This window comes from Panthera pardus, unplaced genomic scaffold, assembly GCF_024362965.1.
Source record: "Panthera pardus isolate Hobbes unplaced genomic scaffold, ASM2436296v1 HiC_scaffold_10, whole genome shotgun sequence".
Lineage (NCBI taxonomy): Eukaryota > Metazoa > Chordata > Mammalia > Carnivora > Felidae > Panthera > Panthera pardus.
The window spans coordinates 716,739-743,064 of record NW_026526655.1 but is presented as its reverse complement, the minus strand read 5'-3'; the positions used below and the strand labels follow the sequence as shown (position 1 = coordinate 743,064).

General features: G+C 51.4%; 2 protein-coding genes and 1 pseudogene across 3 annotated transcripts in view; 2 read left to right on the top strand and 1 right to left on the bottom strand.

Annotated features, from left to right (window-relative positions):
• Positions 1-8,103, bottom strand: part of PASK (PAS domain containing serine/threonine kinase) — a 44,627-nt gene extending 36,524 nt beyond the window's left edge. The window contains exons 1-2 of the mRNA XM_019445305.2: positions 7,257-8,103; positions 6,739-6,819 (exon numbers count right to left, since the gene is read on the bottom strand). The gene's annotated coding sequence lies outside the window, so the exon portion shown is untranslated. The remainder of the gene's footprint in view (positions 1-6,738; positions 6,820-7,256) is intronic.
• A 110-nt stretch (positions 8,104-8,213) lies between these two features.
• The window catches only part of PPP1R7 (protein phosphatase 1 regulatory subunit 7), a 29,241-nt gene continuing 11,128 nt past the window's right edge, over positions 8,214-26,326 (top strand). Inside the window, exons 1-9 of one of the 2 annotated variants that reach the window (XM_019445307.2) lie at positions 8,214-8,364; positions 11,181-11,321; positions 15,416-15,471; positions 16,101-16,166; positions 16,706-16,836; positions 17,195-17,357; positions 19,171-19,287; positions 20,128-20,232; positions 23,422-23,508. In XM_019445307.2, coding sequence (XP_019300852.1) covers positions 8,313-8,364; positions 11,181-11,321; positions 15,416-15,471; positions 16,101-16,166; positions 16,706-16,836; positions 17,195-17,357; positions 19,171-19,287; positions 20,128-20,232; positions 23,422-23,508 — 918 coding nt within the window. In that variant the 5' untranslated portion in view covers positions 8,214-8,312. The remainder of the gene's footprint in view (positions 8,365-11,180; positions 11,322-15,415; positions 15,472-16,100; positions 16,167-16,705; positions 16,837-17,194; positions 17,358-19,170; positions 19,288-20,127; positions 20,233-23,421; positions 23,509-26,326) is intronic. The other variant, XM_019445308.2, reaches the window with a different exon arrangement.
• LOC128777061 (deoxyuridine 5'-triphosphate nucleotidohydrolase, mitochondrial-like) lies at positions 12,605-15,446 on the top strand (annotated as a pseudogene).

The window sequence follows — 26,326 nt, the reverse complement described above, 5'->3', positions numbered from 1 at the left end:
ATACATGAAGAACCCATAGCTAGCGATATGCTTGCCTTCCAAGGTCAGGAGCAGGGTAAAAACGTCCATTCTAGCCTCTTCTCTGGCGCTGTCCTGGAGGTCATAGCCAGGACACAATGGCAGAAAAAGAAATAAAAGGCACAGATACTGGAAAGCAGAGCATAAAGCTGTCTCGATTCACAGAGGACATGAGAACATACATAGAAAATCCTAAGGATTCATAAAACTAATAACCTGATTATTTTTAAAGAGGGTGGAGGATGCAGGTTTTCAATGGACACTTCACCAAGGGAGGCACATGAATCACAAAGAAGCACATGAGAAAAACATTCACCATCATTAGTTACCAGGGAAACGCAAGTGAAGCCCTTAAGGAGCTACCATACACAAGCACCAGGCACTAGCACAGACAGGCCCCACCGGCAGGGGCAGCAGGCCAAGCAGGGGCTGTGGGGGGCCAGGGGTGGGAAGGGCAGGGAGGGACTCAGCACAAAGGGGATTCTGAGGGTGACGGAAAGGCCCTCAGACTCAACTGTGGCTGTGACTGTGAGGTTGGGTAAGCCTCCCGACATTCCTGAACTATGTACTTAACATCAGCATGTTTTATTGTCTGTAAACTATCTCAATAAAGTTAATTTTTAATGTCATTGGATGAGTAAGACAGGTAGGTAGTCACAGCTGAAAAGAAAATCCGAGGATTGGAAGATCTATGTGAATAAATAACCCAGAATGCAAGGACATAAAATCATGAGAGAGAAGTTAAGAGATTCAGGCTGAGATGATCTAACTGGAGGGAGAGTGGAGAGGAAGAAGCATCAGAAGAGGTAAGAGCGAGTGAGCTTCAATAACAAAGAAATAAATGTACAGGTCCACACCCCTGAGGGGGGCAACTGGGCCTGCCAGGTATGAAAGATCGACAGGAAGCTGTGCTCACCGGGCGGGTGTGTCTGGGCAGGAATAACCAAACCCATCAAAGGAGCAGGCGGGTGCCCAGCCGCAGGCCTGCGCGGGCCCGAGCCCCGGACCCTTGTCCCAGACCCGTGCCTGCGGGAGGGCCCGTGGCTGGAAGAACCCAGCCACCAGCACACGGGGAGGCCGAAGTGGCTCCACCTCCAGACCAGGACGGTCACAGCAGAGCTGGCCACACGCCAAATGTGCAAAGCGGTGTCCAGGATGTGAAAGACTTAACTTGTCAAAGTCAAAACACTAGGCTTTTAGAAGACAATTAGAAAGACCGTCTGTAAGTTTTGGGCAAGGAGAGTTTTCCTTAACAAGACACAAAAAGCTCTACCTGCAACATAAGATTGAAAATTTAGCATTAAAGTTGAGAACACCTGTTCACGTACATACACACACATATAGACACACACACACACACACACACACACCAAATGATAGAAATAAACCACAGGTTGGGAGAAGATATTTGCCACACATATCACCAGAAAATATCCAGTATAGTTTAAAAGGTCAATCATTTAAAATTTAAAAAATTCTAGGACACCTGGGTGGCTCAGTCAATTAAGCGTCCGACTTCGGCTCAGGCCATGATCTCATGGTTCCTGAGTTCGAGTCCCAAGTCCGGCTCTGGGCTGACAGCTCAGAGCCTGCTTCAGATGCTGTGTCTCCCTCTCTCTCTGCCCCTCCTCCCCTCTCAAAAATAAACATTTTTAAAAAATTTACAAAATTCTAAAAGACACACCCAGTTCTATAGAAAAATGAAAACAAGGATTTCATTCAACAAGAAGAGGAAGCCCTAATGGCCAATAAACCTATAACAAAAGGTTTAATTTTATAAGCATAATGATGACAATTGTACACCGACTACATCAGCAAAACGTAATAATTCTAACATAGAGATGCCGTCCTCTGAGAGCACACGACCTGGCTTCATCAACCTTCAAACGCTCCTGTTTTCACAGGTTTAACTCAAATGCCAACCAGAAACACCTGCAAGTCCAGCCCTATGTTTTCAGGATCATTTTTCGGGGTTTTGCCTTTTCCTCTGTACCTGCTCTGAGCAGAAGATACAGGAAGCTGAACCAGAGAGCACCTGACGGTGTCTAAGAGTAATTCCATTGCTGTTGCTAGTTTTGATTTCAGAAGGCATGAGTGCCCCCCTCCACCCCGGACCCCCGAGACCAAACAGAAGCAAGAAGAGATTTGCAGGGAGCTTCTGGGAAAGTACCCTTTGCTCTTACGGGTGAACCTTTGGAAACAACCATCTTTCTCCCACTAGAACACAGGCTAGGAAGCAAACAGCTCCAACTGGTCCCACCGCTGCTGTACAACCAGGTGCAGAACCGGCCTCAGGGAGAAGCCAACATGATGGAAAGCAAAGCAGAGGATGCCAAGGACGCCATTTTGAGCCACTGGATAAACCCCCCCTAAAATCCTCCTGCCTCTGGACTTCAGGTGTGGGGCCAAAAACTACTCAGAGCCTTTCCAAGACCATCTGTGTCTCTCCCCTGGAGGCGTCCTAAAGAATATCTAGGGTGACAGCTGCTGCGATGAGGCGGGGAGGGGGAAGCAAAAGGCACTTCCCAGACCTGAAAGGGCAATAAAGGCTTCCTGCAGGAGGCACCAGCAGAGCTGAGCACTGAAAACTGGGATGAAGAAGGCTTCCAGGCAGACAGAGGCACCTTAAGACAAAGATTCCCACAGTACCCTGGGGAGTTTGGGACACAGGAAAGTAGGTGGAGATGGCCTGGAAAAGTCAGGCATACCTCCCAGGGCTTCCTAAGCCTGCCCAAGCAGTCTGGACTTCTTACCAAAGATTGTCTACACTTGGGAGTAACAGGACCAGATTGGCAGTTTACAAACATCACTCCAGGAGCAAAGGAGGTGGGGGATGGTGGGGAGGCAAGTAATACAGGCAAGAAATACAAGGTCTTACATTAAAGCAGTGGCAGAAAGAATACAGGAGCCCCCAAATATATAAAACAATTACTCACAAACATAAGCAACCTTATTGATAAGAATGTGGTAATTGCAGGGGATTTTAACACTCCACTTACAGAAATGGATAGATCATCTAGACACACGGTCAATAAAGAAACAAGGGCCCGGAATGATACATTGGATCAGATGGACTTGACAGATATATTTAGAACTCTGCATCCCAAAGCAACAGAATATATTTTCTTCTCGAGTGCACATGGAACATTCTCCAAGATAGATCGCATACTGGGTCACAAAACAGCCCTTCATAAGTTCACAAGAATTGAAATTATACCATGCATACTTTCAGACCACAATGCTATGAAGCTTGAAATCAACCACAGGAAAATGTCTGGAAAACCTCCAAAAGCATGGAGGTTAAAGAACACCCTACTAACGAATGAATGGGTCAACCAGGCAATTAGAGAAGAAATTAAAAAATATATGGAAACAAACGAAAATGAAAATACAACAATCCAAACGCTTTGGGACGCAGCGAAGGCAGTCCTGAGAGGAAAAATACATTGCAATCCAGGCCTATCTCAAGAAACAAGAAAAATCCCCAAATACAAAATCTAACAGCACACCTAAAGGAAATAGAAGCAGAACAGCAAAGACAGCCCAAACCCAGCAGAAGAAGAGAAATAATAAAGATCAAAGCAGAAATAAACAATATAGAATCTAAAAAAACTGTAGAGCAGATCAACGAAACCAAGAGTTGGTTTTTTGAAAAAAATAAACAAAATTGACAAACCTCTAGCCAGGCTTCTCAAAAAGAAAAGGGAGATGACCCAAACAGATAAATCATGAATGAAAATGGAATTATTACAACCAATCCCTCAGAGATACAAGTAATTATCAGGGAATACTATGAAAAATTATATGCCAACAAACTAGACAACCTGGAAGAAATGGACAAATTCCTAAACACCCACATGCTTCCAAAACTCAATTAGGAGGAAATAGAAAGCTTGAACTGACCCATAACCAGCGAAGAAATTGAATCAGTCATCAAAAATCTCCCAACAAATAAGAGTCCAGGACCAGATGGCTTCCCAGGGGAGTTCTACCAGACGTTTAAAGCAGAGATAATACCTATCCTTCTCAAGCTAGTCCAAAAAATAGAAAGGGAAGGAAAACTTCCAGGATCATCCTATGAAGCCAGTATTACTTTGATTCCTAAACCAGACAGAGACCCATTAAAAAAAGAGAACTACAGGCCAGTATCCCTGATGAATATGGATGCAAAAATTCTCAATAAGATACTAGCAAATTGAATTCAACAGCATATAAAAAAGAATTATTCACCATGATCAAGTGGGATTCATTCCTGGGATGCAGGGCTGGTTCAACATTAGCAAATCAATCAATGTGACACATCACATTAATGAAAGAAAAGAACCATATGATCCTGTCAATCGATGCAGAAAAGGCATTTGACAAAATTCAGCAACCTTTCTTAATAAAAACGCTCGAGAAAGTCGGGATAGAAGGAACATACTTAAACATCATAAAAGCCATTTATGAAAAGCCCACAGCTAACATCATCCTCAATGGGGAAAAACTGAGAGCTTTTTTCCCTGAGATCAGGAACATGACAGGGATGTCCACTCTCACCACTGTTGTTTAACAGTGTTGGAAGTTCTAGCATCAGCAATCAGACAACAAAAGGAAATCAAAGGCATCAAAATTGGCAAAGATGAAGTCAAGCTTTCACTTTTTGCAGATGACATGATATTATACATGGAAAAATCCAATAGACTCCACCAAAAGTCTGCTAGAACCGATACATGAATTCAGCAAAGTTGCAGGATACAAAATCAATGTGCAGAAATCAGTTGCATTCTCATACACTAATAATGAAGCAACAGAAAGACAAATAAAGAAACTGATCCTATTCACAATTGCACCAAGAAGCATAAAATACCTAGGGATAAATCTAACCAAGATGTAAAAGATCTGTATGCTGAAAACTATAGAAAGCTTATGAAGGAAATTGAAGAAGATATAAAGAAATGGAAAAACATTCCGTGCTCATGGATTGGAAGAATAAATATTGTCAAAATGTCAATACTACCCAAAGCTATCTACACATTCAATGCAATCCCAATCAAAATTGCACCAGCATTCTTCTCGAAACTAGAACAAGCAATCCTAAAATTCATATGGAACCACAAAAGGCCCCGAATAGCCAAAGTAATTTTGAAGAAGAAGACCAAAGCAGGAGGCATCACAATCGTAGACTTTAGCCTCTACTACAAAGCTGTAATCATCAAGACAGCATGGTATTGGCACAAAAACAGACACATAGACCAATGGACTAGAATAGAAACCCCAGAACTAAGACCCACAAACGTATGGCCAACTAATCTTTGACAAAGCAGGAAAGAACATCCAATGGAAAAAAAGACAGTCTCTTTAACAAATGGTGCTGAGAGAACTGGACAGCAACATGCAGAGGATTGAAACTAGACCACTTTCTCACACCATTCACAAAAATAAACTTTATCCACAAAATGGATAAAGGACCTGAATGTGAGACAGGAAACCATCAAAACCCTAGAGGAGAAAGCAGGAAAAGACCTCTCTGACCTCAGCCGTAGCAATCTCTTACTCGACACATCCCCAAAGGCAAGGGAATTAAAAGCAAAAATGAACTACTGGGACCTTATGAAGATAAAAAGCTTCTGCACAGCAAAGGAAACAACCAACAAAACTAAAAGGCAACGGAATGGGAAAAGATATTTGCAAATGACATATCGGACAAAGGGCTAGTATCCAAAATCTATAAAGAGCTCACCAAACTCCACACCCAAAAAACAACCCAGTGAAGAAATGGGCAGAAAACATGAATAAACACTTCTTTAAAGAAGACATCCGGATGGCCAACAGGCACACAAAAAGATGCTCAATGTCGCTCCTCATCACGGAAATACAAATCAAAACCACACTCAGATATCACCTCACGCCAGTCAGAGTGGCCAAAATGAACAAATCAGGAGACTATAGATGCTGGAGAGGATGTGGAGAAACAGGAACCCTCTTGCACTGTTGGTGGGAATGCAAATTGGTGCAGCCACTCTGGAAAACAGTGTGGAGTTTCCTCAAAAAATTAAAAATAGACCTACCCTATGACCCAGCAATAGCACTGCTAGGAATTTACCCAAGGGATACAGGAGTACTGATGCATAGGGGCACTTGTACCCCAATGTTTATAGCAACACTCTCAACAATAGCCAAATTATGGAAAGAGCCTAAATGTCCATCAACTGATGAATGGATACAGAAATTGTGGTTTATATACACAATGGAGTACTACGTGGCAATGAGAAAGAATGAAATATGACCATTTGTAGCAACGTGGATGGAACTGGAGAGTGTGATGCTAAGTGAAATAAGCCATACAGAGAAAGACAGATACCATATGGTTTCACTCTTATGTGGATCCTGAGAAACTTAACAGAAACCCATGGGGGAGGGGAAGGAAAAAAAAGGGGGGGGGGGGTTAGAGTGGAAGAGAGCCAAAGCATAAGAGACTCTTAAAAACTGAGAACAAACTGAGGGTTGATGGGGGGTGGGAGGGAGGGGAGGGTGGGTGATGGGTATCGAGGAGGGCACCTTTTGGGACGAGCACTGGGTGTTGTATGGAAACCAATTTGACAATAAATTTCATATATTGAAAAAAAAATAAAGTTGCATATGTAAAGTGAAAAAATAAAAAAATAAAATAAATAAAATAAAGCAGTAGCAGAAAGATGGAGACAGGAACACACAGACAAAACTTGGCACAGAACTGACCTAGATACACTGGGTGATGAGCACGGAAGGAAAGGCATCAAGACGGCATCCCAAGTTTCCCGCTCAGGCCGCTGCCATGCTCTGGGAGAAGAAAAGCCGGTGAAGACAAGGTTCAGGATAAAGCCAGGTTTGTATGCGACACCCAAATGGAGATGGGGGAAGCAGTGGGCGCTCATGCCACAAATACCCGCTGGCAGGCACCGTTCTCGACGCTGGAGAGCAGCCGAGAGCAGGAGGCGGCCCCTGTTCTCCCGGACTCGCCATCCAGAAGGGGGAACAGGCAACACGAGGTAAACAAAACACTCGCGGCCAACTCCGGGGTGGACGGCGCGCCGGTGGGGTTAGGCCCCGGCCGGGTCCCAGGGCCCTAGCGCGCCGCAAACGGCGGCAAGGCGGCAGCGGGCCACCACCAGCCGCAGCCACGCGAAGGGGACGCAGGGCTCGGGTGCGGCTCGTCCACGGGCCGCGCCAGGAGCCAGCGGGTCGCGGGCCGGCTCTCTCCAGTGCAGGCATCTCACCTGGGGCCTGCCAGGGTCTCCCAGCCAAGTTCGCTTCACCCGCCGGGAAGGAGCGCATCCTCGCCTCCGGCCCCTCCGGCCAATCGCAGAACGACTCGTGCCGATTGACAGGCCCTACGAGCCAACCACGAGTGCTTGTGGGCGGGACTCGGCGAGCTTGCGCGGGGAAGCGGGCGCTAACGGTTGCTAGGGACGCACCGGACTCCCTTTACGGCGCCTCGGAGGAACCAAAAAAGACGGCGCCTCGGCCCGCGGGGTCTGACCGACACCGTTTCCTCGGGTCTCCGAATCCGGAAGGGTGAGCAGTGCGCAGCTCGCCTCTCTGCGGCCTCGGAGGTGGGGGGCGCGGGGGGGATCCCTCACGGGCCACGCACGCCCGAGGGGCCGAGGGACCGAGGGACCGACAGAGGCTGAGGCTCACAGTGGGCTGGGTCGACGTCCTGGACCCCCGAGAGGCTGTCCCCGCACCTGCGGGTGGAGCTGGCCCCCGGTGCTCGGGCCCCGGCCCCTGGCCTCGGCTCCGACTCCGGCACGAGAGCGGGCGCCCTGCGCTGAGCGTTAACTGGAGGCCATCCCTTCACACGGACTAAATCCGCGCGGCGACATCGGGACGAAATTGGCCACTGTACAGACGCAACCTCTGAGCCCCGGAGGGGCCGGCACGCCCTCGACTGGCCCGCACTTTGCAGCCCCACGCAGAGACCCTCGATGAGCCCCAAGCATTTCCCAGGTTCTTCTCTCCGCTCGCCTGCAGCCACGCCTCCGTGCATGAGGCCCCGACCGCCCCTGTCTTCTTCCCCGCTCCTCGCCTCCAGAAGCCTCCGGTGCGCTCTCAGATTACCTGTCCCTGGGAGGTGAGGCTGGCTACTCCTGGGGCTGAGGCCCGCATGGCCTCGCGAGTGGACTACAACTCCCATGAGGCGCGGAGGCTGCGCAGGCGCGTCGGGGGTTCAAACCTGGGGTGGGATTCCATTGGCTGAGCAGCACTGAGTCGGGAGCCCTGATTGGCTGAGGAGCCTGAGGCGACAGATTCCGGAAAGGGGAAGAGCAGCCAACATGGCGGCGGAACGCGGCGCGGGCCAGCAACAGTCGCAGGAGATGATGGAGGGTGAGTGGCTTCGTGGGGCGGCGGCCCAAGGGCCCCGCGGGCGGGGAGGCAGCGGCCCGCGCCGGTCCTGCCTGAGAAAAACGGGACTTCCCGCCTCTAGCCGTGGCCTGGGCCCCGCCGCGCGCCCTGACAGCTGCCAGCCGGCTCCGCGGGGTAGGGGCGGCCCGGGACCCCGGGACCCCGGGCCGAGACTGCGGCAGTCAGGAAGGCGCTGGCGGCCAGGAGGTGCCGGACCCACGGCCGGTGGGAGGGGAGAGCGGCGGCGCAGTAGAGTGGGTGGGGACTGACGACGCGGTGGTTCGACAGCCCCGGCGTCCACCAGCTGGCGGGAGCCTCGTACCGAACCTCTCTCTGAGCCTGGCCCACGGGGTCGGTCCCTTGGGCAGCTACCTGGAAAAGTAAGGCGCACGGCCCCATGGGACCTGCCCCAGTCGGCTCGTAGGTGAACGTGGTGGAGGTGGAGAAGAGTCCTCTGTTAAGCAAATGTGTTGTGGGGAACGGGTGGCAAGGAGCCGAGAGGTTGAGTTCTGCAGAGGGGATGCCTGGTTTAAAAACTATTCTAGTTCCAAAAAGACTAAATTCAACTCTTTAGCTTTGTTGAAAAAAATCACATGCATATTGTGTGTGCATATAGTTATATACACACAGCAGTTGGAGAGCCAGTCATGTTTTCCTAGTGCTTATATGCTTTGGGCTCTGCTGGTTTGGAGGGGAAGTGGGGATGAGGTCAGAGCTCCAGAAGAGCAGCTACTGTCTGATGTGTAAACTACTAGGTAAGAAGGGAGGCGGGGTGCGAAGAGGAGCTGGCCTGTTTGGAGCGATGGCTGCCCAGCCAAAGCCACCTCTGAGCTGAGCCTTGACAGATAACTACAAATCACCAGGTTGGGGAAAGATCAAAGATCATTTCAGGAGAGAGAAAGACAAAGGCAAAGAGCTGTGAAAAGAATGCGGTCTACCTGGAAGAAAATTTGACCAAGAATAACAGTCCTGTTGGAGGAGGGTGGCAAGAGAGGGTCATGGTGGACCTTGGTGAAGGGTCTTGGATCCCTTTAAGCAAGAAAGTGCCTCTTCCTGTCTGCTCTCCTCGACTCCCCGCGTCCCAGTCTACTCCTTCCTCTTCAACTGTTTCCATGTCTTGGTGAAAGGAAAATACAAAACCTAGGTGATCCTCTCTCTCCCACTCCCAGCCATCCAATTAATCAGTTCTGGTGACTCTATATCCTTAATATCTCTTAAGTCTTCAGTACCTCTTCCGTTCCCTCTGCCAAGACTTTGAACCACCCCATTTCCCAGTGTCCCAAAGTCACCTTATATTCTGATCTGCTGACCCATGCTCCAGACCCTCTGCTGCCTTCAGGATAGAGTCCCAGGTTTCATTAGCTAGGTCCCTGCCACCCTGGTCTCAGCCACGCCACCCCATCTCCCAGTAGAACTTGCTCTCCCTTCGCCATGACCACAGAGTGCCCTGTGCTTGGTGATCACTAGTTTACTTAGTGTTGACTGTGTGTCACACACATGCTGACTGCTGCTTTTGTGCCTTTTCAACTTTAGCCCTGAGAGCGCCTCTGGTAAATGGGTCCTAAACTAGCCTTCTACAGATGAGGAGAGTGAGGCTGGAAAAGGAAAGAGCCTGCCAACGCTATGTCTCTAAGGGCAAGTTGAAATCTCAGCTGGAGCCAGAAACATTCCAGAAACTTGGAGTCAAAGATCAGATTTGGATTTTAGAATCAAATCAGATTCTCTGGCAATGCAGAATGGATTCGACAGAGCCAGAAAAGCCACCGAGAGACCAGTCGGGAGGCCTGGCAGTTGCCAGGGTGGGGAAGAAGGAATGGATTTGGAGGTTTGGGAGGTGGGTTTCGTAAGGACTTGGTTTTATCCAGCAGTCCTTTCCTGGGTACTGTTTTGCTAGGCCCAGGAGGAGACAGAAAGGAGGAGTAGGACTCCTGTCCTCAAAGAGCACACCCCTCTGTGGATAAGCCGTAGGCAGGAAAGAAAATGCCTTCAGTATGGTCGATAACTCCCAGTAATTCATTAGTGTTTCAGCTCTTCCAGATTCCAAGACAGGTCATGGAAAATGTTGGAGAAAGGAAAATGATGTGACAGTCCCCCCAAAGAATTTTTATCAGTCTGCTATACTTAGTCATTGCCTTATGCGTTAATTCAAAAAATATTTATTTACCAGCCTTTCAAAACTCTCGGCTGGTATCACTGTGTGCTGGTGTTTGGCATCAGTGACCTCTATGTGGGGCAGTTGGCACTACTGGCTGTCTTCTCCTTTGTCATTACAGCCCCCCCCCCCCTCCCGCCCACAGTCTGATTTGAGTTAGTCTTGATTTCTTTCAGAACATGGGCCTGTGACGGGGCTGGTTTTCTTGGCCAAATGGATAGTGGAGCGTGGATGAAGGTATGTGGTGGGAGGGTCACACGGTCCCCTGTACACGGATGTCCAGGCTGAAAGTGAGCCGCGCAGGAGGTACTTCATTGCGTCGCTGTCAGTACGTTCGGTCACAGATGACCCAGGGCCTTCAGAACACCTGGTAATTCTTCAGTCTTCTCGAGGGCAGGAACAGTATGTTACTCATCTTCGGACCCCTGTGTCCTCCCTGCTCTGCCTTCCCCCACTCAAGTCGTCCCCACCTCTGTGCGCTGCAGGTGGCGCCCAAGAAATGGAATACAGGTGTTTGTTGAACTGAATTCAACGAACGATTCTGAATGAAGTCTTTTTGAGTTACAACTGGATATCAGTCTATTCTGTGTTCTTCAGAAAGTCACATAAAGTGGCTGTGAATTCTTACTGATGTGTGTGCGTTCAGTTGACAGGCGAGTCGAGTCTGAAGAGTCTGGCGATGAAGAGGGGAAGAAGCAGAGCGGCGGTATAGTGGCAGACCTCAGCGAGCACAGCCTGAAGGACGGAGAGGAGCAGGGGGAGGAAGTCCCAGAAGGTACCAGGCCGAGTTAAGAGCCTTTCACTCACTAAGGGCGGGAGGCGGGGTGGGTGCGGCCGTGTTGCACGGGATCCACCCAACACCCACCCCACGGTGGGTGTCGGGGAGGCAAGGGCGGCGGGAGGACTGCTGTGCGAGAGGGGGTTCGTTTGGCGAGCTCTCGTTCCGCTGATGCAGCGTCGGAGGCCCTCTGGGGGCCGGTGGCCGTGTGCTCTGGGGGCGGGCGCCCTCTGTGGTACTCCCTCAGTGAGCTGACTCGTGGACGGCATCCGCGGGCAGGATGCATCTCTTTGGAATTGCACTGAAGGCAAACACGACTAATGTTACTGGTGCTAGCGTGGCATCTGGAGCAGGATCGGAAAATCGCGTGATTAACCGTGTATTCGGAAAGCGAGATGTGAAATAAATATTTTGGCCGATGACGCTTTTGTTTCCTATCGTAGTAACGTACACTAATTTCAGAATAGCACTCTTAGTATTTTGGAGAAGTCGTTTGAGTCCTGCTTCACCATACTTCCAGGCAAGGATTGACTCCTAAGATACCTAGATGTTTGAAAAATTGTCTTAGGTGGAGACTGTCTCCATAGCCTCCTATTGTTTTAGTGATTAACAGCAACAAAATTAACTTACAGATGAGAAAAGTAAATTCTCAGTCCATAATGGGTGGTCTTTCACCCTACCAACCATGATCTTTGGTTAGTAAATAGATTTACATTGAAAAGAAGTGAGACAGGGGCGCCCGGGTGGCTCAGTCGGTTGAGCGTCTGACTTCGGCTCTGGTATGATCTCAGATCGTGAGTTCAAGCCCCGCGTCGGGCTCTGTGCTGACAGCTCAGAGCCCGGAGCCTGCTTCGGATTCTGTGTCTCCCTTGCTCTCTGCCCCTTGCCTGTTCGCACCCTGTCGCTCTCTCCCAAGACTACGTAAGCATTAAAAGAAAAAAGGAAGTGAGACAGAGCATAGGAGCAGACAGAAAGATGTCCAAGGTATGTTATTAGGTGAGAGTAGCAAATTTCAAAACAGTATGCACGTTAAAATTTTATTGTTAAAAATATTAGTAATATGTGAGTTTTAACATACTTAACAGAGAAAACACATCAAGTTTCAGTTGAGGGTCTCCGAACAGCAGGTGTGAGAGGGTCTTGTACTTTCTGCGTTTTCGAGATTTATATACAATGTGTGGACTTCTAAGGTGTTGATAGTCACGTACTACCCTTATGATAAAAAGAAAACACAAATTTATAAGAAAACGAGACTAATTTTTAAAATAACATTGTGCTCTGTGCCAGTGAGGATGATTGGTAACTATGGCAACCTAATTTTAAGGCAAAAGGAGATTACCACGAAAGTATCAGCCACGTTTACTTTGGAATGCCAGAGTCGATATTCTGGAAGTGACGTGGGTGGAATAAGTACACGGGAATGATGGATGAGAGCTTTCGTTACTGTCTTAACTGAGTCACAGACGACCAAGAGAGTGGGAGCGTCGCCTGCTCTCGGCGTCTGAACACCTGGCGCTCGTGGAGAACCGGAGAGGCGGTGGGGCCCTGTCATGGGGCTTCTCTCCCTGGGTGGTGAGACCTGCTCCCTTGGCCTGCCCAAGGGCTCGTGGTGACAGAGTAGAGGGGCTGGACTTGAGCGCAGCTTGTCAAATCCAGAGTTCCTTCCTCCAGACCGCTGGCTGATCAGAAGCGCTCTGGGAATATACATTTTTATAAGTCCTTAAGAGAAACCAGGACTCACTCCCACTTGTATTTGTTTAAGTGCTAAGTTCAAATAAAACAAATTCAAACCTGTCGACTGTTACCTTTCACTTATTTTCCCTAGCTTTTTTTTTTTTTTTTTTTTTTTCCCTCAAAAGATCAATACGTGGTACATTTGGGAAAACATTCTAGGCTGGCGACTGTTTCAGAGGTGAAGCTGATGTTTTGAGGGGCCTGCCCTATGTGCTGGATGGATAGACAGAAGCATTTTACGCTGTGTGAGCACCTGTCCTGAGGAGAGCCCGGGCCCGGTTTCCACCCACGGGCCCTACTCCATTGTCTGCACCTGCCCTGGACTCTCCTGGCGCCCTGCTTTGGACACTGGGTGGCCTGGACACCTGCCTTCATTGCAGCTTCCTGAGTTCATGGACACTGCATGTGCTGCCTTGGGCTGAGGGGTAATTTGGCTATTTCTCTTGGTTTTGCCCAACTCCTTTCACTTCGTTCCTAGGTTGGTTGATATCCTCTAAAGTTACAGCAAATGACTCTGGCTCCACTTGCCCCCTGTGCTGCTGTCTTTTCTCACGTTCTGCTCTGCCACACCCTGCGCTGAGGTGACATACGCACCATCTCCCCCAGCAAGCGGGCTCGGCCTGCGGAGGACACCGCGAGGCTCTGCTTCGTCCTGCCCTCGGAGCACGCCACCCGCTTTGACCGAGGGGTCTGTGCGGGCTGCGGGCTACGACCTACGACCTTTGCAATGCCCGTGATTATACAGTACCACCTATGGAGAAAACCCTTGTGGAAACACTCTTGCTTCCGGGTGCCGTGGAAGGGTAGCTCGCCATTTTGCTTAGCTGCGAAGCACTTCATAGATGTAGAAGCTGGCGTCACGGGTGAAGATTATAGAGGAAACGTGGCTGTTGTACGATTTAATTTTGGCAAAGAAAAGTTCAAAGTCAAAAAGGGTGATCGGATTGCACGGCTCATTTGTGAATGGATTTTTTTATCCAGACATGGAGGAAGTTCAGGTTTTGGATGACTCTGAAAGGAGTTCAAGACGTTTGAGTTCTACTGGGAAGAATTAAAATTTGTGCTAAGAATAGAAAATGAAAAGACATTTTTTTCCTTACAGAGTTTTTGCTAAAAGTGAAAAAAAACTCTAGTAAATGACAAACCATAGTAAACGACATACTTTTGAACTGGCCGTTGTGGATTGTTGTGAAACAGGCACAGTTAGGAACCTGAACTCAGCCGGTGCCAGCCGGTGCTTACGCTGCTGGGTCCGGTCCGAGTGGCGTGCACCTCTCTGCTGCCTCCAGTCAAGGGGCCAGACTGAGCAGCAGACGGACCTCCGGCCTTGGTCCTTGGGAGGCCTGAGGGCTACAGCCGTGAGCCACCACAGAAGCCAGCACAGCTCTCCCACAGGGCAGAGGCGGTGGTAGGAGCCGGGCAGGACAGCACTGGGAACGACCGATTTGCGGGAGATCTGGGAGAGCGGAGGTTACACACTCCCACAGGAGCGTCACAGCCAGGCGGCCCAGTTTCTTCAACCAAAAATCGCAAGAGCAGAAAGGAACATTAGAGAAATGTCATCCAGTCACAATATATGCCCTTATTCAGATCCTAATAAAAGCAGATGGGGTGCGGGGGGGGGCGGGGGGGAATAGGGGGAATCGTAAGACAATTGATGAAATCAAAGAACGACTGTTACTTTTTTAAAGCATCGAATCCTTTCAGACACGCATGCTTCTGCAGTTCAGAGGAAATGAAGAGGGCTTCTTGGGGCTCTCCTCGGGCACCAGGGTGGGCTGGCCTTCTGCTGGGCCGGGCCCCCAGTGGGGGAAAAGCGTGTTTCCCTTGTTAGGGCTCTCCGGTCCGTCTGTTGAGCTGCGCTCTGTTGTGTTTTCCTCTTGGCAGACAAGCATTTAGAGATACCAGGCCACTTTCCAAAGCAATAAAAGGCACGTCCTAGCACATCTGACATGCCCAGCATGATCCATATTCAGATGGTCTGACATGTGGCCACAGACGAGAAAGGAAAGGTCAGGGAAGAGCAGGCTGCTGCCAGCTGTGCAGCTCTGGGCAGCCACCACCCCCACCCCCGTCCCCCCGCCACCGTCCTCCCTGCAAGCAGCTTTAGACTACATTTCCTTCCCTGGCAAGTTCACTGGCACAGATGGAAATTTGGAGACTTTTGCCAGTCACCTAATTCGGGAAAGTCAGAATGCTTGAATGGTGACCATTATCGGAACTGTGTTAAGCCGGCCACACCATCCAGGGCCCCCGCGCCACCCATTGGCGTCTCCTCTGCACTGATTCAGCTCTGTGAGCCAGGCAGCCCGAGTCCCAGCTCCACTGACATTCGGGCTCTGAATGGGCTGTTTTCCTTATTTTTTCAGAAGGACAAGAGCTGCCCGTGGATATGGAAACCATTAACCTGGACAGAGATGCAGAGGTAATGCCACCTGTTGGAGCCAGCCTCAGGGGGCATGGTGACGGACCACTCTGGCCGTCAGGGTATCTTCTATGGAGGTGCTGGTTTAGTAAGTGATTACCCCAGGCGAGGTCGTCTGAGGCCCCTTGGTTGGGTCAGATTCTTTCTGTCCTTGTTTTTAATACCCGTGACTGAAACCCATTTCTGTGTGACCAGAGGGCTGGGCAGCAGACGAAACGCCCTTGGCTCCTAAATGCCACCAGTGGGTCAGGTGATGACTTTGTAAGTCGTGGGGGTCCTGGCCATCCCGGCATCTGAAACACACTGAGCGTCAACAGCTCAGTGTGCAGGAGACCGCCAGGGAGGGCAGACTCACTGGCTGCCCTCGGCAGCTCACAGCTCCTGCCCATGGGGCTGCTGCGGGGTGAGAGAGGGGCTTTAGGTGAGAGAGGGGCTTTACGTACTGCTCATTGTTTTGTAAAACTGCTGAGGAATGTCTCACAGTGCTCCTGCATGTTGCTGTGGCCGGTCCCCTGCAGGCTCACCAACCCTTCCTTGCCCGCCCCTCCGCCCGCCAGGCCGGCCTCCTTTGGTCCTAGTCCAGGACACAGGTCTTCAGGCAACTGAGCCGGATTTCTTCTTCGTTTCAGGACGTTGATCTGAACCACTACCGCATTGGGAAAATCGAGGGATTTGAGGTGCTGAAGAAAGTAAAGGTATGAGGGGCTCTGTCCTTTGTCTCCTGGGGACACACGCACCCCGGAGCCTGTCCTACCCAAGGGACACAGGCACGTGCATCACTGAGACTCGGTTCTGCAGAAGGGGCTAGCCTCTGTCCAGAACTGACATCAGCACTTGTATCCTAAGCGTGGCCGGGTTTACAGAGGCCGATGGGCTCTTCCTGATGCCTGGCAGTGGTCCAGGGCAGGGCCTGCCTGCCGTTCAGCACACCCCAGCCTGTGTAGTCCTCAACTCATTTCAGTTAAGTTTGTTCAAATTCAGGCCCTCCAGAGGTTGGCCAGTGCAATCCCTGGCCAACGACCCCCTCACCGAGGAGGTGCACTCCATGCGGGACCTGCCTCCAGCCTCCCTTTGGGTATCTGCCCATCCTCTCCAAGGTGGGCACATTTCTAGAAAACAACAGAAGGATGAAAACCGCATTCCCTGTCCCACGGAAGGTTCGTCCTGTAACACAGTTGGCACTTCCTCGTGACCTCCCTGCTGCCTATGTCACCTGTCCTTTTTCATCCCTCAGAGTCTCTGCCTCCGTCAAAATTTAATTAAATGCATTGAAAATCTGGAGGAGTTACAGAGTCTTCGAGAGCTGGACCTTTATGACAACCAAATCAAGAAGATTGAGAATCTGGAGGCGCTAACACAGTTGGAGTGAGTCATGAGTCCAGGGGACAGCTGAGGGGTCTGTCCATTCTCCCCAGAGCTGCCCTGGGCCCCACGCTCAGTCCTGGAGGGCCACCTTTGCCACAGGGTCCCACCCAGCGCCTGTCTCCATGGGTGGCGTTGGCTTGCCCACAGTCCCAGCCTGCAGGTTAAACCTTTGATTGCGGACTCCAGGCCGGTCCATTTAGGGGCCGGCACGATTGCTGCCGTCGGGGCGCCTGGAGAGTCGGGGTGGGCCGCTGGGTGGTGCCTGGCCCACCGGGTGGGGCGGTGCCTTTAGGTTGGTTGCATTCAGAGCTCTATTCCACCTGTTCTTATGAAAAAATTAACGCTTTGCTTGTCCCAGGATTCTAGATATTTCTTTTAATCTGCTGAGGAACATTGAAGGAGTCGACAAGCTGACACGACTGAAGAAGCTCTTCCTGGTTAACAACAAAATCAGTAAAATCGAGAACATAAGCAGCTTACACCAGCTGCAGATGCTGGAGCTGGGGTCCAACCGCATCCGGGTAGGTGTGGGGTGCGGCTGGCGGTGGCAGTTTCGAGATGTGTGTTTGGCTGTGGGTTTCATATCATATGGTTTTATTTTCCAGGAGAAAAGTGCCAACTGCAGGTCAGTGTTCACAAGAGCGTGCGCTCACACCACTCGGTCTGGCCCTTCTGTGCGTGTCTCTCACTTGCTCTGCATCCAGGTCACGACCTAACCTTAGCAAAGCGTCCCTGTGACGTTCTGCCCCAGGTGAACTGGTCAGCCCCAAACACTTTGCTTTTGAGTTGCTGAGGCTGTGTTCTTTGGTGGGCCTCTCTGAGGTGACAGTGCCCCAAGCACAGCAGAGTGGTGGCCTGCGGTGACCTGACCTCCACACGGGGGCCGTAGGAGGCACATTGCACCTTCGGGTGCTTGGCCGGCCCATCCTCCCTGGACAGCCGCGTACCAGCGGAACACGCCCCATGGCAGCCTAACATCGTGCCATTTACCGGGCCCTGACCTCTGGGAGCACTGGGCAGAGCAGGCAGGAGACGCTTTGGGAAAACGGTCTGGGGTGCTATGGGAGCAGTCCTTTACCCACCTGACTCATGGGTGCTGGGCACTGCCCGTGGTGGGAGCCACAGATGGGGTCACAGAAGGACTGACATGGGGGGGGGGGGGCTGCCAGCAGAGAAGGGGAAGGGTCACCAGGACGTGATGAGGGTACCTGCCAGCCAGAAGACCCCTCAGTCCTCACCCCACATCCCAGTGAAGCCATGCTACCGAGCCCGGGGCTTCCCGCTGGCCTTGTTGAGCAACTAAGAGCCAGTGTTTCCAAGCACTTCTTCACCTGCCTCTGTGTTGGGAGTAGCCCTGTGCCTGGCTTTGTGTCTACGGCACACCGTGATCCATCCCACTTGGCCCTGGAGAGCTGGGCAGGATGCAAACCAAGGAGGGCCTCTTGTGACGGTTGTTAGCAGGGACATGGCCCACATATCAGAGCACCATGTTTAAAACTAAAGAGTGGCCCAGACGTCAGCCCCTTCTATCAAGTATATCTCTGTAGAATGTTTGTAGGCAGCACGGTGGCCCAGGAGCCAGGAGCAGCTGGCAGGATCCTCCTGCTCTGTGCAGGCAGGAGCAGCTAAGGATCCATCCCCCTGGATCCTCCCCCCTCATAAGCACCCCCTAAGCCCCCCAAGTCCCGCTGTGAGGTGCAAGGGGGGATGCGGTCTGCACCCACTGCTCATTCAGTGTCTAAGGAAAAAGCTGGCAGTGAACTCAGGAGGAGGGAAACCGGTCCAGGCAGTCAGTGCTTGCTATGCCTGCTCTCCGCAGGGCCCTGGAATTTACAGTGAATAGAGGAGCACAGCATGCTGGCAAGGGGGGAGGGTTGTGGAAACTGAGGTAGGGGACAGAAAGCCATGGAACAGAGGCTCCTGCTCTCAGGAATCCTGGTTGGCATCCCAAGGTCAGAGCTGCTTCTGGGGAGACCTAAGCTCTTGGAATGCATCGTAAGGAACCCTACGTGGGATGACAATAACGTATCGACTCAACTTCAGCACTGAGAGGGACTTGAGAAATGTCCTCGTCTGTGGGTTTCAAACTGTGTCCCCTGACCTTGAGCTCTGGGGGTGGGGGGCACCCAGGAGACAAGGCCTTGGACTAGCCACCTTTTCGCATTCTGTACTTTCAAGTGAGACTTCATGGGAGAATTTCCCGAGTGGATAAGTAAATTGCCCCCGTCCCAGGGCTCAAGTCCAGATAGCTGTATCTCCTCGCCCGGCACCTTTCCCTCTCCAGTCTCGCTGGTCAGCCACACAGTGCTAACTGCTTCTCTGTCTTTTTCGTAGGCAATTGAAAATATTGACACGTTAACCAGTTTGGAGAGTTTGTTTTTGGGGAAGAACAAGATCACTAAACTTCAGAACCTGGACGCACTTACCAACCTGACGGTCCTCAGTATGCAGGTACTGACCCACCTTTGCTCCCATCTGGCCAAGCCCCGGCCGGCGCACCGCTGCCGAACAGCCTTCACCTTTGTCTGCCACCGCGTCCGGGATCGACGCTACTTTTACCACCAGTGAGCAACCGAAATGTTAGGTTTCAGAGACTTAGACGTACGTGTGTGTTATATGCACACACAGCTAAAAGTTCCCTCCCTGGGCGGTCTCTAGCCAAGGGGGCTTCTTGAGAAGGCTGCGTGTGCATGCTCTCAAGCCTCCCGGAGTGTCGGGCTCAGTGGTGGGAGCACTCCTTGCACACCCGCACAGAGAGCACAGCCCTGGGAGGGACTGGCAAGCACGCCCAGGTTCAGGTTCAGGCCGCCTCTTCTGCTGGAAGCGAATGAGTGGAACCGGACCCTCAAGGTGAGGTGCAGGAGGGCATTCTGGCTGCGGCAGGTCCGCCAAAACCACCTGTGCCTTTTGTGAAGCAGACATTCTGCAGACTCTTAAAAAAAGAGGGCCTTGTACTTGAATTTGAGTTACAGTATGTCCTGAAAGAAATGATAAGTGATTTATTTTACAGCATTCGGTATATTTGACATTTTTGAATTACTGAATTAACTGGGGTAGGCCTTCCCCGGGCACACCTAAAAGAGTGAATTCCTCGCCTAAAAGCCCCCAGCCTTCACACACGCATTCTAGCCAGTGCAACAGCCTCGAAATGTTGATCTCTTTCTCTATGTGAGTTCCCACCCAGCGCGCTTAAAGTGTCAGCTCCTCAAGAGGAGAGCCCTCCTTTCCTAAAAGCCGTTTTTTTCCATACCCTCCGTGCTATCCTGATGGTTGTTGCTCTCCCTGTCACAGAGCAACCGGCTGACCAAGATGGAAGGTCTGCAGAGCCTGGTGAACCTTCGAGAGCTGTACCTGAGCCACAATGGCATCGAGGTCATCGAGGGCCTGGAGAACAATGTAAGACATCTGCTGGTCCGGGGCGGTATGGGCATGGGGACCGGGCAGCCGCCAGCCTAGGCCTGGTCGGAAGAAGACTCGCTGCCTCGAGGGGCTCGTGGTAGAGACCTTCCCAAGTCTGAAAACAGAGAGCCCCGTCTTCACACTAGCACGTGCATAAAACACACACAGTGCTCCCCCTCCCCTTGGGGGAGCACGGAGCTGTTGCTGCATGCCGTGCACACCATACGGTCACCAGCGGCACCGCAGCCATTTGGGAAGAATTTTGGAACACAGACCCCGCGTGTTCCTAGGTGCCCCGTGCTGCAGAGGGCTGGCGGGTGCCGGCTGCCGTCTCCCCCCCCTCCATTCTGGCCGCCGCACTCCGTGGCAGCAGCCTTTCGGCACTCGGGGGCCACGGGGGCCACGGGGGCCTCCAGGTCTCAGCTGCTCTGAGCTGAGCTCCTGCGCATTTCCTGCTCCTCCCTGCTTTTCACCAGCCCTCGTGAGGCTAGGGAGGGCCTGTCCGCCTCCCACAGATGGCCCCGTTCTCACTCAGCACAGGACAGCCTTAGATGCGCTGAGCGGGGAGGCGGGCCAGCGCTGGCCCCGGCCCCTTTCAGCTGCCTGCGGGCAAGCCTGCTTTTCCTCACTGCGATACTCAAGACAAATAAAATACTTTTTCTCATTCAGTTTTACTGAGCTTTTTTTTTTTTCTGTTTTATTTTTAGCAAAGGTAACCATATTGGTCACTTTTGTTACCGTAAACACAGCGTTTCAATCTTAGTAAAGGCTCCGTTGGCCTCGGCCCCTGGGCCTGGTCACCGTTAGTAACGTTTTAGAGGGAAAACCACATTCTGAATCTCCTTTCACCAAATTTTAGACAAGGCAGAATGGGCCTCTGGTAAGTTTAGTTGTCTTCCTCCGCCTCGCAGTCAAATTCAGAGTTGACCAACCTGGCGTGTAGACGGGTGTACACTCAGGCAGCGCAGGGCGGTGGCTGGAGGCCCGGTTCCGAGACGCGGGACTGTGTGCGGAGGCCATGGCGTCAGAGCTGGCAGGGTGTGCCGACCCCGTGCGATGACCAGCCTGCGGGGCCCGCGATCGTGGAGAGCTGAGGGTCTCCCCAACTCCCAGGTCTCCCCAGGGTGGGGGAAGTGTGTCTACAACAGGGCCGACAGAGGAGCAGGTCCCTGGGCCAGCAGGAGAGAAGCTAGAGCTTAGAATTTTACCAGCGGGAGTGGGCACCGTGGTCAGGGTTGAACTCCAGATCATTCTTGGGCCTCTGCAACAAAACAGAAAAAAAACAAAAACGGTTGTGGTTTTGAAGGTAATTATGTAATTAGAATATTTATCAAGGTCCAGTATGACAGTCTGCTCGGGCTTCGTTCAGTTGGAGATCAAATACTCGTCTGTATTTTCTCTCTCAGTTTATCTGGAAGTTATTTTTGTTGTGGGAAGTGAAGAATTGAGTGTATGTTTTTCCCAAATGGCAAATCCCCCGTCCCAGCACCACAGACGCCTTGCCCAGCATTCGGGCGCTCCCCGACCTCTGTGTCTGCTCCTGAGCGCTGGGTTTTCGGGCGCTGGCGACCTCGCACCCGCTGCTCTCTGGCGCTGTGACCGCGGCACTGTGTGTGGCCCCATGTGCTGTGCTCGCTCCCACCCTGCCCGGTTCCTCTCTTTATTTTTTTATTTTTTTAAGTAGCTCTCACCGGTTTGCTTTTAGATGAGCTTTCAAAACACTGTCCGGCTCCCCAGAAAAAACAAGACAGTGTCGAGCACATAGCTGAGTCCCTGCGCCAGTGCTGTGCACCGTGATGCCCCTGGTGCTACGGCCTTGGACGGGGCCCACGCCGTCATCGGCCTGTCGTGTGTCCCCTCGTGTGCACCCCGTGACACCGAGCACTGCAGGATGGGGTCAGAGAGCCAGAGACCACCGCCGTGGAGGACCCGGCCCTCTTCTGCCGAGTTCTCCTAAGTCCCCGCTTGCTGCGGTCCCACCAACCGCCCCCCAGCTCCCATAGGCAGGAGCCTCCTGGCACACTGCAGTCGCGTGGCAGTCTGAGCACACACGACGTGCCCAACACAAGCTACTCAGAGGAGCTGCTCATCTGCGTGCCCGTGCCCAGCTTGCATGTGACCTGACGTGGCACCATGTAGCTTCCTGGAAACTGACTGGCCAGTGCTCTTACGGGGTGACGTGGGTGCGGGATGGGTGGCGGGCCCTCGAGGAACCCGAGACCAGGACCAGAGCGCTTCTGAGTCAGCACCGCCGCTGGCTGGGGGCTTCTGTGTGTGTTCGTGGATTTCTTTTTCTTTTATTGAGACGGTTTTTAACCTTCCCTTAAAACTTGGGAGGACCAGGACTCGGAATCCCATGAATACAGTAGAAAATGTAGGAAGGAATCCACAGTGAGAAATGGGCAGACGAGAAGGGAATGGACTTCTTTGGGCGGCTGTGAACCAACTTCTAAATGTTTCCTTTTTGATTTTAGAAAAACTTCGCCAACTGGTTTGATTCAACATACTTCAGCAAGCGGCGGGAGCTTTAACAGACTTCGTTTTTACTACAATGTTATTCAACTCTGTTAAATCTTTAAACCCTGAACTTTAAAAAAATGTTACTCAGGCTTAGCTCATATGCGTTAGAAAAACCGTATCTGCTGGGCATTCTTAGGATAGGGGATTGTGGGGTACGCGCTAAAGCAGATGTTGTTGAAAACAAAAATACTGTTCTGAGGATTCCTTTTGATATATCGTGCGTGTCCTCAACAGAAACTAAATAAGTGTTGCTACAGTGGTTACCCCTTCTTCGGGGCCCACACCAGATGCCCCCATGCGGCCTCCCAGAGCCCCAGGCCTCCCCTGCTTCTAGGGAGGTGTCACTCTGCCCTTCCTAGGACTACACAGCCCACTGGGACACTGATCCTTGTAGACGGGGATCTGGGAGCCTGTAGTGGAGACTGTCAGATGCCAGTGTTAACGGGGGCGCTGCCAAGGTGGTGGTGAGGGTCTGTGTGCGAGTAGCACGGGTGGGCCGCAGGGAGTGGCGGGTGACCCCGTCCTGATAGCCTGCTCCTGTTCCTTGAGGGTAGGGAGGGTGGCTCGCCCCACGGCCGTGAGCACAGCGCCCGACGGCATGTGTGTGGTCACACGGTCATTATTGAACTGAGGTAATCCAGGAACAATCTTATTTCCTTATTTTAGAACAAACTCACGATGTTGGACATTGCATCAAACAGAATCAAAAAGATTGAAAACGTCAGCCATCTGACAGAGCTGCAGGAATTCTGGGTAAGTGGAATGACCGCCGGGATTGGTTCTGCCTCCGCTGAAGTGGCGCCACCGAGCGTAGCACTGAGTGCGTGCGGAGCGCCAGCCCCGGGCGCCTCCTATGCAGTGAGGTGGGGGGCGCTGTCGCAGAGTTTACTCTTGGCTGTGTGCGCCGGCATCACCCAGGAGCAGAACTCGGGCCCCACGTCATCCCAGACGCACAGACGCGGGCTGTAGCGGCATCCGCGTTTTCACAGATTCTGGGGATCGCAGCGCCCAAGAAGATGTGAGAGGCCCGGATCTGTAGGGTGAGAGTTGCCTGTGACCGAGAGCTTTCCAGACCCGGCCCGGGAGCTAGTGCGTTCAGTGCAGATAGACCGCAGCAGCAAAGAAGGAGAAGCCGGAAGGCTCTCTGCACTCGGTCCTCCCGGGCTCTGCCTCATGTTTTCTGAGGCTAACAGGTGTGGGTTGGGGAGTGGTATCCCAGAGCCGGGAGGAAGAAGTAGGAAGAGAAGCAGCACGTCGCAGGTCCTAACTTCTTGACTCCTCTAAAGCGTTGCACGACGGTCACCGAGCTGAGGGCCGCAGTGTCGGGCTCTGTGGCGTGCTCTCCTGACGTGTGTGCGCTGCCTGTCCCCGGGCTGGGGGCCCGTGCACGGATCGTGGCACACGTTTCACCCTGAGATCCTTTGAAGCGAGCGTTGTCCTGGGTGTGCTCAGCTGACCAGGCTGTGCGTGGAGTCTGAGACATGACTCTTCCTTCCATAGCCGTGCTGCTGACCCTGCTTACGTCATCTTAAAAACTCCTCCAGGTTTCCCGACAACACAGGTAGCCTGCTGTGAAAACGACCTTTGCCTCTTACCGATAGCGCTGGGTCTTGTGTCGTGTCAGGTTGTGGTGCCAGAGCAAATCTGGGGAGACCAGAACCAGAAGTAGAAAGGTGGGAAAAGGGTGTCAGGCTGGAGGCACCGGTGAGCTGCCACGAGCCTGGTGGGTCTAGCGTGCAGCCCACCCCTGAAGGAAGGTGAGGCTGCGGATAGGCTGGTTGGATCAGAGCAAAGAGTTTTGGCTCTGGAGAGGTGGGGGGGACCACACAGAGAAACCAAACAACCAAACGAGTCCAGTGGCACGGGACCTGGGTGACAGGGAAAGGGCTCCTGGCAGAACATTTCAGGAGGTTTGGGAAACCAGCTGATACTGAAGCAGTGTTTCTGAGATGTGTGATTGCTTCTACATGCCCTGCCAAGGGACAAGAGCATGGGACATGGGGTGCTGAGACCACAGGTAGAGGCCAGCTCGGCACCCTGGCCATCGGGAAGGCAGGCAGGCAGGCAGGCAGGCTGGCACTTGCCGGAAGGTGGGTAGTGCCCTGCCCCGTAACACACAAAGCAGATGAAGACAGTCAAATGAGGCAGAGCCTACAGTGCTTGATGGTGCCCAGACTGCTTCCTCTTCTGATCTGCTGATCATAGCAACCCTGCGAAGCAGGCGGTATTATGCCATTTTACCACTGAGGAATTGCATTTCAGGAAGGGAGGTTGCAAACTGGGAGCTCTCAAACTCTTCTGTGCTCCTATCACATGTAGGGTTTGCTTAGCTATGAGCTGGTCTCTGAGAGAGAAATAGGAAGCCAGGCTTAATAAAATTTTAATCACCCAAATCCTATGTTTATTGATGTTCTGCTTGTCCTGCCAGTTACTGAGAGAAGGATGTTGGAATATCCCAAACATAACCGTGGGTTTGCTTTCTCCGTTCAGTTCCCCAGCTTTTGCTCCTTGTATCTTTAAGGTTTTTATTGGTTGCATACACATTTAGGATTATAGTGTCTTCTTGAGGCATTGTCTTTTCATCATATGGAATGTCCCTTTTCCGCGCTGCCCTCTTTGTTCTTGTCCTGAATTCTACCTCTCCGTGTTAATCTGGCCGTTCTATCTTTCTCCTGTTACTGTTTCCATGGGTCTCTTTCTCCATCCGTTTACTCAACCTCTGTCTTCATGATAGGTAAAATACGTCTCTCGTAGACAGCACATCGGTTTTGCTTTTTTATCCAGTCTGACCGTCTCTGCCTTTTAAGGGCAGTATTTACCCTGCTCACGTTTAGTACAATTACGTTCACTTCCACTTTGTGCAATGGTTGGGTTTAGGTCTGCCAGCTTGCTATTCGGTTTTTATTTGTCCCCTGTGTTCTTTGTTCCTTTTTTTCTCTCTTCTTGCCTTCTTTTCGGATTAGAAAAACATTATTTTTGGTAGTCTATTTTATTTTCACTATTGACGTAATTTGCTTATATCTGTATGCTGTATTTTAGGGATCACAAAATATATCTTCAATTTATCACAGTCTGCCTTCAAATGATATATCACGTCACAAATAATGTGAGTCCCTTACAGGAGTGTGCTTCCATTCCTCTCCAACAGCTGACATTGTCCTGTGTTTTACTTTCCATAGATTTAAGCCTTTTCGTAGATTTAAGATCAGTTATCTTTTAAGGAAATTTAATAACAAAATCCACTTATTTTACCATTTCTGGCATTTTTTAATTATTTTATGTGGTTTCCATTGTGCCATTTCCCTTCCACCTGAAGAATTTTAATAATTTTTTATTGTGCAGCCTGTTGTAAACCAATTGTTTCAGCTTTGATTTGTCTGGAAAAGTCTCTTTATTTTGCTTTCATTTTTGAAGTATGGGATTACAGCTCTACAATTCTAGTTTGCCAGTTTGGGGGGTTTGTCTACAGCACTTCATACGTGTTTCCATTGTGCTCCGGCCTGCACTGTTCCTGATGAGAAATTGTTAGTCATTTTCGCCCCTTCTGTGTGACATGTCTCTCTCCCTCCAG